The sequence below is a fragment of the Zophobas morio genome, unplaced genomic scaffold (genome assembly GCF_036711695.1).
Source record: "Zophobas morio isolate AGI-343-1 ecotype UQ-CSIRO unplaced genomic scaffold, CSIRO_AGI_Zmor_V1 ptg000005l, whole genome shotgun sequence".
NCBI classification, from domain to species: Eukaryota; Metazoa; Arthropoda; class Insecta; order Coleoptera; family Tenebrionidae; genus Zophobas; species Zophobas morio.
The window spans coordinates 18,531,010-18,544,743 of NW_026972110.1; the positions used below are offsets into that span (position 1 = coordinate 18,531,010).

General features: G+C 30.1%; 1 protein-coding gene across 6 annotated transcripts in view; it reads left to right on the plus strand.

Moving 5' to 3' along the window:
* The window catches only part of Ca-beta (Ca2+-channel-protein-beta-subunit), a 335,906-nt gene that overhangs the window by 62,458 nt on the left and 259,714 nt on the right, over positions 1-13,734 (plus strand). For 3 of the 6 annotated variants that reach the window (XM_064047435.1, XM_064047436.1, XM_064047443.1), the window contains exon 2: positions 5,473-5,622. The exons of 2 other annotated variants lie outside the window; for them this stretch is intronic. In XM_064047435.1, coding sequence (XP_063903505.1) covers positions 5,473-5,622 — 150 coding nt within the window. Of the gene's footprint in view, positions 1-5,472; positions 5,623-13,734 lie in introns of those variants that run through there. One more of the 6 variants, XM_064047441.1, reaches the window with a different exon arrangement.

Here is a 13,734-nt window from a genome sequence, read left to right on the forward strand (position 1 = left end):
AAGATTTACAGAACGTAAATTTAAAATTTGAATAAGCAGTGAAAAACACTGTATTAAGATTGTCGCCATTTACAACAGAAAACCTTAAACATTTAATTACGTTAGTTCAGCAAAAAACAAGCTAATTTAATTATTAACCAAATGTAGAAAGGTGAGTTCAAATCTCACTAGGAGCCACACTATATTCAATATTAATTAATTAAATCTGTCCAAAATAGCTAAATCAACAAAGTATAAATTATGTTTCGACGCAAAAAACATCGTTAAGTAACCGTATGATGTCTAGTCTGGGTTGAACTCCACAATATTTTTAGTTCGCATGGTAAAAAAATTTTAACTACATTTTAATCAACATATTAAATTAACAATTAATCAAAATTAAAAAGTGATGCTAATATTTTACCTGCAGTTTATGGGTTCTCTGATTCTTTTTATTGCATCTTATACTTGTGTTAAATTTAATCTCCTCATTATTCATTATGTACGACAAAAAAACGACTAAAGTGTTTTTGACTTGATCAAGAAAACCACAAATGAGTTGCCTCTGGAAGAAAATATATAATATTTAGATGAGCAAACAAAACGTTTGTGAAAGTATTTACGTATAAATGTATTAAAGAGACCCAGTCCGAAACTGGTTCTTCGTTGCATTTTCACAGAGATACAACATGTTTGAGAATAAAAAAAGAATATGTGAAATCAAAAACACTGAATAAACATTTGATAATTTAAACCAGAATTTTGAAAGTTAAAATTTAGCATAAATCGTTTGGTGTCCTGTTCTTATGATAAAAATAAAAACCTATAGTTAGTCCCAAACATAAACTAGAGAAGTATTGTAATACACGTTCCAATCGGCATTTCATAACTCCTAGAATATGGAAAAGTAGGTCTGCCGTTTACATATGTCTGCAGCCTGCGTACCGCATGTTGTCTTTTGTCTGCACTCTGCTACCTGTCATCTGTTGATGATTTTATTAGGCAAGAAATCTTTGAAACTGAATACTTAGATCGTTGTGAAATTTCAGATTTTTCTATATATAATTTCGTTGATGGTATAACGCCCATCAAAAAATATGATAACGTTACCTTAAATTTTTAGTTGAACTCACAGGGGAATAACAAAAAAAATTAAATCGGCAGAATCCGATCGTAAGCTAAGGATGTTTTTGTCAAATTTTACATGTATGTTAGGAATATTATGTAGGTGGTAAAACGCTACCAAAATTTGTCTTATCATCCCTACCAACGATGGAATGACGTCATCTCTAAATGTACAATAATAAATGTTACGAAATTTTATAAAATACTTGTGCTTTGTAAATCCGTGTTCAGTTTTTACGCTAGGCATCTAGATTTTTGGAAAAAATAATAACATATAGCAACATTTTACAAGTCCTGAACTTGCAGTTTATGAATCCATGTTAAATATTTATCCTAGACATCAAGATTTTTGGAAAAATCAAAATTGTGTGACAATTAAGTTCTTCGATTTTTAAAATTTTCTATTTTTCCATTTCAATTTTATTTTCCGATGTTTCAGTTTAGGGATTTTTCAATATTTCAATTTTTCGATTTTTCACTTTTTCCAATTTTTTATTTTTGGCCTTTTCGATCTCTCGATTTTTCACTTTGGATTTCTCAATTTTTCTATTTTTCAGTGTTAGGATTTTTCAGTGTTTTAATGTCTTGATTTTCAATTTTTCGATATCTCAGTTTTGGGATATTTCAATTTTTCGAATCTTCAATTTTTCGAGTCTTCAGTTTTTCGATTTTCTAATTTTTTCATCCGTCAATGTTGTTTTAGATTTCTCAACTTTTCAATGTTTAGATTTCTCGATTTATTGATTTTTCGGTTTTTCAATTCTTCAATTTTTCGATTTTTCAATTTTTCGATTTTTGAAATTTTTGTTTTTTCGATTTCTAGATTTTTCAAATTTTCGATTTCTCGCTGTTTTAGTTTAGGGATTTTTCAATTTTTCTTCGATTTTTCAATTTTCCGTTTTATCGATTGATTAATTTTTCAATATTTCGATGCTTCAATTTTTCGCTTTTTTAAATTTTCGATTTGTCGTTGTTTCAATTGTTCGATTTTTTGATGTTTCCATTTTTAAATTTCGATTTTTCAGTTCGTCAATTTTTCGATTTTTGGAATTTTTGGATTTTTTGATTTTTCAACTTTTCAATGTTTCAGTTTTGGGATTTTTCAATTTTCGGTTCTTCAATTTTTCTTTGATTTTAAATTTTCCGCTTTATCGATTTAGTAATTTTTCAATATCTCTATTTTTCAATTTTTCGATTTTTCATTTTGATTTCTCAATTTTTTACATTTTCGATTTTGCAGTTTTTACATTTTTTAAATTTTCGATATGTTGTAGTTTCAATTCAATTTCAATTTCAAATTTCAATCAATCGTCCGATTTTTGATGTTTCGATTTTTCAATTTTTAATTTTTAAATTGTAGATTTTTCGATTTCTAGATTTTTCGATTTTTCAGTTCGTCAATTTTTCGACTTTTGGAATTTTCGGTTTTTTGATTTCCCAACTTTTCAAAGTTTCGATTTCTCGATTTATTGATTTTTCGATTTTCAATTCTTCAATTTTTCGATTTTTCAAGTTTTGATTTTTCAATTTTTCGATTTTTGAAATTTTTGCTTTTTGGATTTCTCGATTTTTCGATTTTTCGATTTCTCACTACTTCAATTTTGGGATTTTTCAGTTTCTCTTCGATTTTTCAATTTTCCGTTTTATCGATTGATTAATTTTTCAATATTTCGATGCTTCAATTTTGCGCTTTTTTAAATTTTCGATTTGTCGTTGTTTCAATTGTTCGATTTTTTCATGTTTCGATTTTTCAATTTTAAATTTTTAAATTGTAGATTTTTCGATTTTTCAGTTCGTCAATTTTTCGATTTTTGAAATTTTCGGTTTTTTGATTTCTCGACTTTTCAATGTTTCAGTTTTGGGATTTTTCAATTTTCGGTGCTTCAATTTTTCTTTGATTTTAAATTTTCCGTTTTATCGATTTATTAATTTTTCAATATTTCACTTTAGAGATTTTTTCAATATCTCTATTTTTCAATTTTTCGATTTTTCGTTTTGATTTCTCAATTTTTTAAATTTTCGATTTGTCGTTGTTTTAATTGTCCGTTTTTTTGATGTTTCGTTTTTTCAATGTTTAATTTTTAATTTGTAGATTTTTCGATTTCTAGATTTTTTGATTTTTCAGTTCGTCAATTTTTCGCTTTATCGATTTACTAATTTTTCAATGTTTCAGTTTAGGGATGTTTTCAATGTCTCCATTTTTCAATTTTTCGGTTTTCCGTTTTGATTTCTCGATTTTTTACATTTTCCATTTTGCAATTTTTAGATTTATTAAATTTTCGATTTGCCGTTCCGATTTTTAGATTTTTTGATCTTTCGATTTTTCAATTTTAAATTTTTGATTTCTAGATTTTTCGATTTTTCAATTTGTCGATTGTTTTTTTTTCAATTTTTCAAATTTTTTAATTTCAGATTTTTCAGCTTCTGTTTTTTAATTTTTCGATTTTTAAAATTTCGATTTTTCATTGTTTCAATTTTGAATTTTTTGATTCTAGATGTTTCCATTTTTCAGTTAGCCAATTTTGTAATTTTCAATATTCGAATTTTTATATTTTAGATTTTTTAGTGTTTCTATTTCGTAATTTGTCAATTTTTTTGGTTTTTTGAATTTTTAATTTTTCATTTTTCGATTTTTGAATTTGGGGTTTATCATTGTTTCAGTTTTGGGATTTTTCAATATTTCGATTCTTCAATTTTTCTTTGATTTTTCAATTTTTCGTTTTATCGATTTATTAATTTTTCACAATTTCAGTTTCGTTTTTTAATTTTTTTATTTTATGATGTTTCGATTTCTCAATTTTTCGATTTTTCGATTTTTTAAATATGTATAAATTTATATGTATAGATTTTCCTATTTTTCAATTTTTCGAATTTTTAAATTTTTGACTTTTTAATTGATTGTTTGATATTTCGATTTATCGATCGTTTTTCGATTTTGCCGTTTTAGATTTTTCATTTTTTAAATTTTTAAATTTTTAAAATACATATTTGATTTTCCGATTTTTCAATTCCTCGGTTTTTAAATTGTTAGATTTTTCAATTTTTCGATTTCTCTTTGGGTTTTAGATTTTGGACTGTTTAGATTTCTCGACTTTTCGATTTCTCGTTCTTTCAATTTTTGGACTTTTCGGCCTTTCGATATTTTGATTTTCCAATTTTTCTCTTTTAAAAATTTGAGAATTTTCAATTTCTCGATTTTTCTATTTTTTGATTCTTGAATTTTTCGATTTCCTAAATTTTACATTTTTTGATGTTTCGATATCCCGATTTTTAAATTTTTTATTATTTCAATTTTTCGTATTTTCGATTTGTCGACATCCCGATTTTTTCCATTTCTTGATTTTTCAAGTTTATGATTTCTCGATCATTTACGACAACTTTTGGGTTTTAGATTTTTCAGTTTTTCAATTTTTCGATTTTTTAAATTTTAGCTTTTTCGGTTTGTCGATTTCTCGATATACTACCTATCGAATTTTCAATTTTTAAAATTTTATGTTTTTCGGTTTTTCAAATTTTCGATTTTTAAAGTTCTTCATTTTTCAATTTTTAAGTTGGTATTTTGATTTTTCAGTTTTTCAGTTTTTCGCAAAGCGTTCGTTCCCGTTGTTTATCTGCTTGAAATATATTTCATGGAGTCCGTACTTGTATGGACCGCGATCCCGTGGAATTTCCGCCCCCCTGTAGCGCAAGTGTTATTTACGCCACAAAAGTCACAAAAAATGTTTACAATTTTTGAAAGAAGCGGGATTTGATGGACTGTTCTCCAGGGGCCTCGAATATCCTTGGGGACTTGTTTGATCGTGCGTCCGGGACGGGGGAAGTTCGGTCAAACAAGTGTGGGAGTTTTAGTGCGATTTTCTTTGTTATTGCTTCATAAACAGTCTGAAAACAACTAGTGTTCCCATTATCTAATTCGATAAAACTTAAAAAAAGAAACAACAGCATTATCGACCAGACTGTATGGTCTCCGGTCGCTGATTGCTAATAAGATTACACCTGAATGGCTTGTTGTTTAAAATGAGAAAGCGCCGGTTAGTTTTATCTTGAAAACAGAAACAAAAAACCCAAAGCAAATAACCCAAGTTGTTTTTTTCTTCTCACCGAGACCTCCTTGTTAAAAATTACAAGTCAAGTATCAATAATCGCTTTAAATCACTTGGAAACATCCTCGAGTGAAAAAGCAGCATGCTAACTAGCATATTGTAGTAATAATTGGACAACGGCATACAAAATCGATCTTATCTTTCACGAAATTAGCATCAATCCTTGGCGATAGCATCACCATAAAATTAAGCTAAATATCTGGCATCGGCGTTGTAAATCTAACGGAAAAATGTGATAAAGCTAGAACTGTTTCGTTCATTTCAGACAGTTTCGGGAGCTGAAGGTCTAGAAGGATTGGTAGCGGCGGGAGGTCCGCCATCGGCTGCCGCTCCGGGAGCCCGCCTCAAGCACCGGACTCGCAAGTTCGCCGCTTCCGGTAGCCTCAGTGACAGTTCCTCCAGTGTCAAACGACAGGTTTGTGCAACCAATCCATTTAATACTGTGTAATCGGAATTTCATATTGGATTACCGACGGCGTATTGGTTACATTGTAAGAGGAGTCATTATTTCTTAATACCACGTCTGATTGCTTTAATTTATAGCATGGAAAAAACTTCACAGTCTAATAGCCAGACGAGTACATTTTTTCCTTTGTGTAATCATAATTCCACTTAAAAACAGGTTTCAATACTTACACATAAACAGTTTAAATTTCGTTGCCTAATCAGGTAATATAATAAAAAAAAACTTGGAATAATTCGGGTATTTGAACACTGTAGATACGGAGACGAGTTTGGAAATTCTTTAAGTGCTACACGTCGGATATGGGCGTCTCGTTTTCGTACGAGGGGACCGAGGCATTTATTAACTTCAGCACTCAAAATGACAATGATTTTTAAAGTGGTTTTTTGTCATTGTAACTAAGCGCCTTATCTTAAAGAAATACGATATTTTGTTTATTCAATGTTAGAAAAATATTTGTAGTAACCCAAGCTGCTAAATACAAAGCGTCGAACTAAATGGGTCGTTCAATGTTTAGTTAATGAACTATAACTCTCTAAATATGTTGCACATCAATTATTCACATAATGAAGTTAGCCATAATTAGAAATCGATGAGCTTATATTAAGTTCCAATAGCACGCCGTGCTTGCTCACGTTACAAAACTGTTTGCAAACTGGGTGTTTCAAAATTGATGATGCACAGTGTTTTAATTTATCTAAAATTGCGTTTGATTGGACGACTAAAAACAACTACTACTAAAAAAAATGTTTTGTTTAAGAGAATGTCAAATTGATAGTATATAAAAGGTGTTTTAATGCTTTCAAAGAACGTTTTCTTTTATTAACTTGTTCTTCGATAGTGTAATCGTTTAACGTAGATTGCTTTATAAAAAATAAAATTGTGTATATTCCAAACAACCGAAAACATGAGCAGGTAGAAACCTCTCACTTTGCTTTTCCATGTTTTTACACAAAACTATAATTACCCAGTGATAGCGTGTAATTATCAGTCAAGTATTTTGTGTAGTTTTTAAATTTGGAAATATTAAAAAAAAGACCGCTTAGTTCAATAACGTCATAAAGGTTTTGTGATTTTTATTTTATCAAGCTTGTTGTTTCGTAGTGTAACGGTAATGGATTAAATCTTGACAATACAAAATTAACGCTTATTTCACAATGTCAAATTCAAAGGTGTCTTTTTCATTTAGAGATGTTTTGAGCAGGTTTGGATGGGTTATTTTATGATGTGATATGCATTTATTAAAACGACTGTAATTATCGTCCTCGTCTCTGTTATTTCGTTAGATTCTCAATTCATTCTGGGTCTTCGGATGGACACCAAGTTCTAGAATTATGTTAGAACACTAAATAAACTGTTCCGATGAATTTACATTGAAATTAATATCTATTAAATTTTTTATTGTTATTTCCATATAACTTTCCTTGACTCTGAAACATAAAACGATCACATTAAAAGATTTATTTCTTGAAAGGATGTCATCAGTTCGATGATTTATTGATTTTAATTTGTGGAATGAGATATCGACTAATCATAACTTAATAGTGTCCCAGATTTATAGGTAAATTGAATTTTTTTGAGCTGTTCAGTGAAATAAATTGATTTCTATAGCTATTGATTTATTTGGGACACCCTATGTATGAAATGATTCTGAAAAAATAATAAATGTGACTGAAGTACTAGCACTATTGCAACCTAAGGCGGTGTGACAGTGAATAAATCAGTTTTCTATAATGTTTTGTAATTCCCGAATCCGTTTCTTTGTTTTATGAAAATTTTGAGAAGAAATTAGTTACGTAATCGTTGGTGGTTTTATTTTTTTTTTTAATAATTCATACACTAAACTGAAAACAGGGATGAACTATTAAACCGCAGAAAAGGAAGGTGTCTGGAAAATGGCGGATTAACTCTCCGCTACGCTCTTAACTTTTAACTGGTAAGTCTGGAAAAAATGGGGTATTATTTTGGGAGCCCATAGAGATTTTTTTTGTAAGTTATTTAAAACAATTTTGGGGGACTTTGGTGTTCTATTTTTGGAAAATTCATTTGAGAAAATCGGCCTTATCTTAGCAAGTACACGCCCCGCCCACCCACCCTCTCTTTTCTTAAAGGGTATGTCATTTGCCAAAATCAGTTTTATCTTAGTAGGTACTAGCCCCGCCCACCCGCCCCTCTCTTTTCTTAGTAGGTATCTCATTTGGCAAAATCAGTCTCATCTTAGCAGCTACTAACCCCGCCCACCCACCTCTTTTTTCCTAGAAAGCTTATCATTTTTATTTTAGCAAGTACTGATAACTAACTGTTACAAAAAATGATCAAAATTTGGAAACATTACGAGCTATTTATTAATGAAAAATAGAAGCTTGTTTTCTTAATAATAATGCACAACGATTAATAATTATTACTGGTTGTTATGGTTATAATTCTAAAAAATAAGGTAAAAATACGTGCATAACGTACTCAAGAGTTAATCCGCCATTTTCCAGACACTCGGTATAAAAGGGCCAACAGATCATTTTTAAACTTTTTACCATGTACCTACATCATGCCTTATCGTACACCCAAAAATTCCCGCCTAGTTGGTTTCACAATTTCAGTATTGTCTTTCTAAATTCTAATAGAAGTACAGGTGATTGGATATTGTAAAGGAGAAATTTGTATATTGGTATTTTACTGCTTTCTAAAAGAAATAATTTAATATATAATAGAAAATCTGGCAAAAAAGTGTTTCAATATATGTTTTTAAATGTTACATTTCTGCCTCTTCAGTGCCAAATAAGAGAAGTATTGAAATAATGTGATTTTGCAGATTTTGTAAGTTAAAATTTTATTACAGATTATCCACTCGATCCGTCTCTTTACACGTCTGTTTGCCAGTTGATGACGGCGGTACTACGAAAATTTGTTAATTCACATCCTTTGCAAAAATTGATAACATCAAATCATAATTTTAATGAACTATAACTGCAAGTATTGAAATATATATCTATTATAAATAGGAGGATTTAACAAATGTTTAATTGCATTAATTAAGTTCATCGAATACGAAAATGCACAATAATTGATTTAGTTTGTGATGCGTCAACAAAACACTACAGGAAAGGAAGGAAGGAAATTTATCACTCTCCTATGATTAAATTTAAATATTATTTGTATTTAAACAATCGTTAACAATTTCCACTAAACCTAGTTGTGGGACATTGTTTGAAAATTTCAAATTTCGTCAAAATAAGTTAAGAGAAAATTTTCGTATCTATTTTTTGTTGTTCTTTTTCGCTTTTTTGTATTCTCATCGTGTTGTAATCACACTTTTATTTACACTTTTTTATAGGTATCCTTAATTATGTATAAGAAGAGGTCGCCGTGTTTATGAGAAAATTAATAACATTTTTTAGCAGGATGATTAATTATTGGTTTATCCTTGAAATCCTTATAATAAAAAATAAAAAATATTTGCTACGTGTTTCGGCTCTTGGACTATATAAAGAATCATGATCGGACCTTACAGAAAAAACAGAAATAAAAGATCCTGAATAAAGCTTCTTTTTTTTTTGTTTCTCAGGCGTAAGCTAAGAAATTACACGGCTACCTTCAGGTTTTTTCGACGGGTAGTCGAAAACTTCAAAATTTTCATAAGAAACATTTTGGTTTTGAAAAAATTGTCTAAAAGTCGTTAAAAAAATTCTAGAACAGAGACTTCTACGTGCTGATTCCGAGTATACAGAATTTTTAGAAATATTGGCGATTCTGGAAAAATTGTAGGAATTATATGTAAGACATAAGGCAGAAAGTAACTTCTGGAGGTCGAAGTGCATAATAAAACGTCTTACGTTAAGTTTCGTACGTGGTCGAAAAAGTCTCAAATTTTCGTAAGATGTACTGAAAAAGGGTATTGAAAACTTTTGATTTAAAAGGTTGTGTAAAAATTCTGAAAAAAAAAACTGGAATATATTCCAGTTTTTTTTTCAGAATTTTTTTTTTTCGAAAATATATTTTCGACGTGGTGATTCCAAAAATAAAGCGTTTTTTCGAAATATTATGATTTTATTAATATTATTTAGAAATAAACAATTTGATGACGTCCATTCAAAATTTTTTTTAGTAAACGCTATTAAATTTTATAAAATAACATTCTCTACACATTGTATTTGTGATTTATGAATCCGCCCTGCGTTTCTACCTTGAAAAAATATGTGTTTCGGCTCTTGAACTGCGTAAACCGCCATCATCAGACCTTACAGAAAACAGAAATAAAAGATAGAATATATAGAATATATTTATTAACGGGATACCCCTATTACGATATTAATTAAATTATTAATAATAATACAAGAAAGAAATTTACAAATCTATACCTATATAATAAATAATAAATATGTACAAAATAAAATTAAAAAATATTAATTATTATTATCAACAAGACACCACCAAATACATTACTAACTGACACATCTGTCACCAATTTGTCAAAAACAACATCTCAAAATAAGATACCAATTATACCACAAAATAGTAACAGTAGTCTATCAAATACACCAGAGACACCGACTGACACATTTACTAAAGATTTATTAAACAAAACACCTCAAAATAAGATCACAACCATAACACAAATTACAAACACAATATCAAACAGATCCCAAACATTAACTGACAAATCATTTAACAATTTATCAAGAACAATCCAAAACGAAATTAACATCACAGATAATCTACAAAACACATACTACAACAACGAAGACACATTAATCAAAACTGTAAACAACAATTTTAAATTTCACATTAATTTCCAAAATGAAATTGAAGACAAATTTAAATTAACTTTCGAAACATGTTCCAAATTAAAACCAAATGATAGACATTCACTTCCCCGCCAGTATTATTCTAAAAAGTTTCTAGCAATTGTAGAAATAATGAACTCCTTCATTTTACCAAAATATCTCACAAACTCGATCTCTTTTGAAAAACTTCATACAATTATCTACTGTGCAGCTTTAACTTGTATTCAAATTAACACATGTAAAGATAACATAATAAATACAAACACCAATCGTATACCTTCGACCCCTCATTGGGAAACACGGTTAAATTATAAAATTAATAACATTAGAAAACAACTAGGTCAAATAACACAGTACCTTAGAGGAGTTAAAACACCACATATCATGACATGTATGCATTCGATACTGACCAACAATAATTTTCATCAAACTGATTACAATGAGTACAACACAACATTATCCCAAATTAAAGATACCCTATTACAAAAACTTTCCTTATATAGCAAACGACTTAAAAGATACAAACAATCACATCTCAGAAAAATTCATAACACTAAATTTTTAAACAACGAAAAACTATTCTATCAACATTTAACTAATTCAAACAAAACTCAATTATCCGGTGAACTTCCAAGTTCACAGGATGTAACAACATTTTGGTCAAAACTTTGGTCTGAAGAATTTGAATTTAACCAATCTGCCAAATGGATTCCTCATATATCCCATAAACTATCCACAGTTACACCAATGAATGATCATCAGATAACACTTGCCGAATTAATAAATACCATCAATAAGACACACAACTGGAAATCACCAGGACCAGACAAAATCCATAATTTTTGGATAAAAAAATTTAATTGTGTACATATTCATTTACTAAATCACTTAAATCAGTTCCTTCTTGACCCATCCTCCTTTCCAACATTCTTATGTCATGGTGTAACATACTTAAAACCTAAAGATAACGACACAAAAAATCCATCAAAATACAGACCTATCACATGTTTACCAACAATCTATAAAATATTAACCTCATGCATTACACAAAAAATCTATCAACACTGTTTTAACTCTAACATCATTAATGAAGAACAGAAAGGATGTATTAAAGGATCCTTTGGTTGCAAAGAGCAATTAATCATAGATTCCATCATCTGTGAACAAGCTAGAAAAGAAAACCGAAACATATATACTGCTTTTATTGATTATAAGAAAGCTTACGATTCTGTCCCTCATTCCTGGCTATGCAAAATTCTGAAATTATACAAAATTGATACTAAAATCTGCACTTTTCTAAAATGTTCCATGGAATTTTGGAAGACCACCCTTCAAATAACCTTAAATGAACAAACAATTCAGTCAGATCCAATAATGATCCGAAGAGGAATTTTTCAAGGCGATTCTCTTAGTCCGTTATGGTTCTGCTTAGCAATAAATCCCCTCTCCGATATCCTGAACAGTTGCAATTATGGGTTCAATATAAGAATTAACAAACAAAGAGAAAACAGAATAAGTCACTTGCTGTATATGGATGACATAAAAATATATGCAAGTACACAAAATCAGTTAACAAACCTATTAAATCTGACTGAACAATTTTCCGGTGATATTGGTATGTCTTTTGGTATTGAGAAATGTAAGACCCAAGCAATCAGAAAAGGCGTCCAACACCAAGTACCACATATAACCCAGAATAACGAAATAATCGAAGCACAAGAACGAAACGATACATACAAATATCTGGGTTTCTGTCAATCATCACACATCAATCATACCAAAACGAAAACACAGTTGAAAGATCAATACCTAGCGAGATTGAAATTAATATTGAAGACACAGTTAAATGGAAAAAATTTAATGAAAGCAGTAAATACATTCTGCGTTCCACTACTAACATATTCTTTTGGAGTCATTAAATGGTCCAAAACTGATCTTGAAAATTTAAACATCGCAACAAGGAAAATCTTCACACAGTATAGAAGGCATCATCCAAAATCGTCGATTGAAAGATTCTCATTACCAAGACAGAATGGAGGAAGGGGTTTCCAGAACCTAGAAAACTTATGTCAGAGACAAATCTCAGATTTGAAGAAGTATTTCTTGAAACGAGCGGAAAGAAATGAAATGTTTCGCACCATCACAAGAGCAGATTTGAACCACACACCCTTAAATCTGTCGAACACCGAAGAAATCCACACCCCCCACACAATAGATAAAATAATAAGTGGGCTAAAACAAAAACAACTACATGGAAAATTCTACAAAGACTTAGAAGAAACTCATATCAATAAGAAGATGTCATTGATTTGGTTAAAAAAATCAGGTTTGTATGCCGAAACAGAAGGATTTGTGTTTGCTATTCAAGACCAAGTAATCAATACCAAGAATTACAAAAAATACATCATCAAAGATCCGAACATAAAAAACGACTGCTGTCGCCTCTGCAAAGCAAAACCTGAAACGATCCAGCACATAATCTCTTCTTGCAGCATCCTAGCACAAACTGACTACAAAGCTAGACACGACAACGTCGCCAAAATCATCCACAAAGAATTAGCAACACTTATGAACTTAATCGAAGATACGACACCGTATTACACTTACATTCCATCTCCGTTCCTTGAAAATAACAAATACAAATTATACTGGGATCGCACAATACTTACAGACTTAAACATTACAGCTAACAGACCAGACATCATACTTATCAAGAAACACACGAACGAAGCCATTCTCATTGACATTGCTGTTCCCAACACAAACAACATTATTCAAACATACCACACCAAGATTTCAAAATATCTACAGTTATCGATAGAAATGAAATCCATGTTGAATCTTAAAAAAATTTCAATTGTACCTCTAGTTATCTCTAATGTAGGTGTAGTTCCAAATAGCTTAGTTGAGAATTTAAAGTGTTTGCATTTGAATGATTCAATAATTATCAAAATTCAAAAAGCTGTTTTGTTAGGAACATGTCATATTGTTCGTAAGTTTCTTGAACAGTCTGATCATGTTAGTCAGATTAGGTTAGCACCAGTAGGTCAGAGTAGTGTAGGTCAATTTTCAAGTGATGCGCGGATAAATGGTCGGTAGTTACGCTAGACTTTTGGGGATGGGGTGAGATTAGAGAATAATAGCAGACTAATTTGTATGCTGTAATTCTAGAATCTCGAAAGTTGTTCTGTTAATCTAATCAATGCATATCATTACTTGGTCTTAGTACCCGTAATGATAGAAGTCTTGCCTGAATGCCGGTCATTTCCGGGTCAGTGGTGGG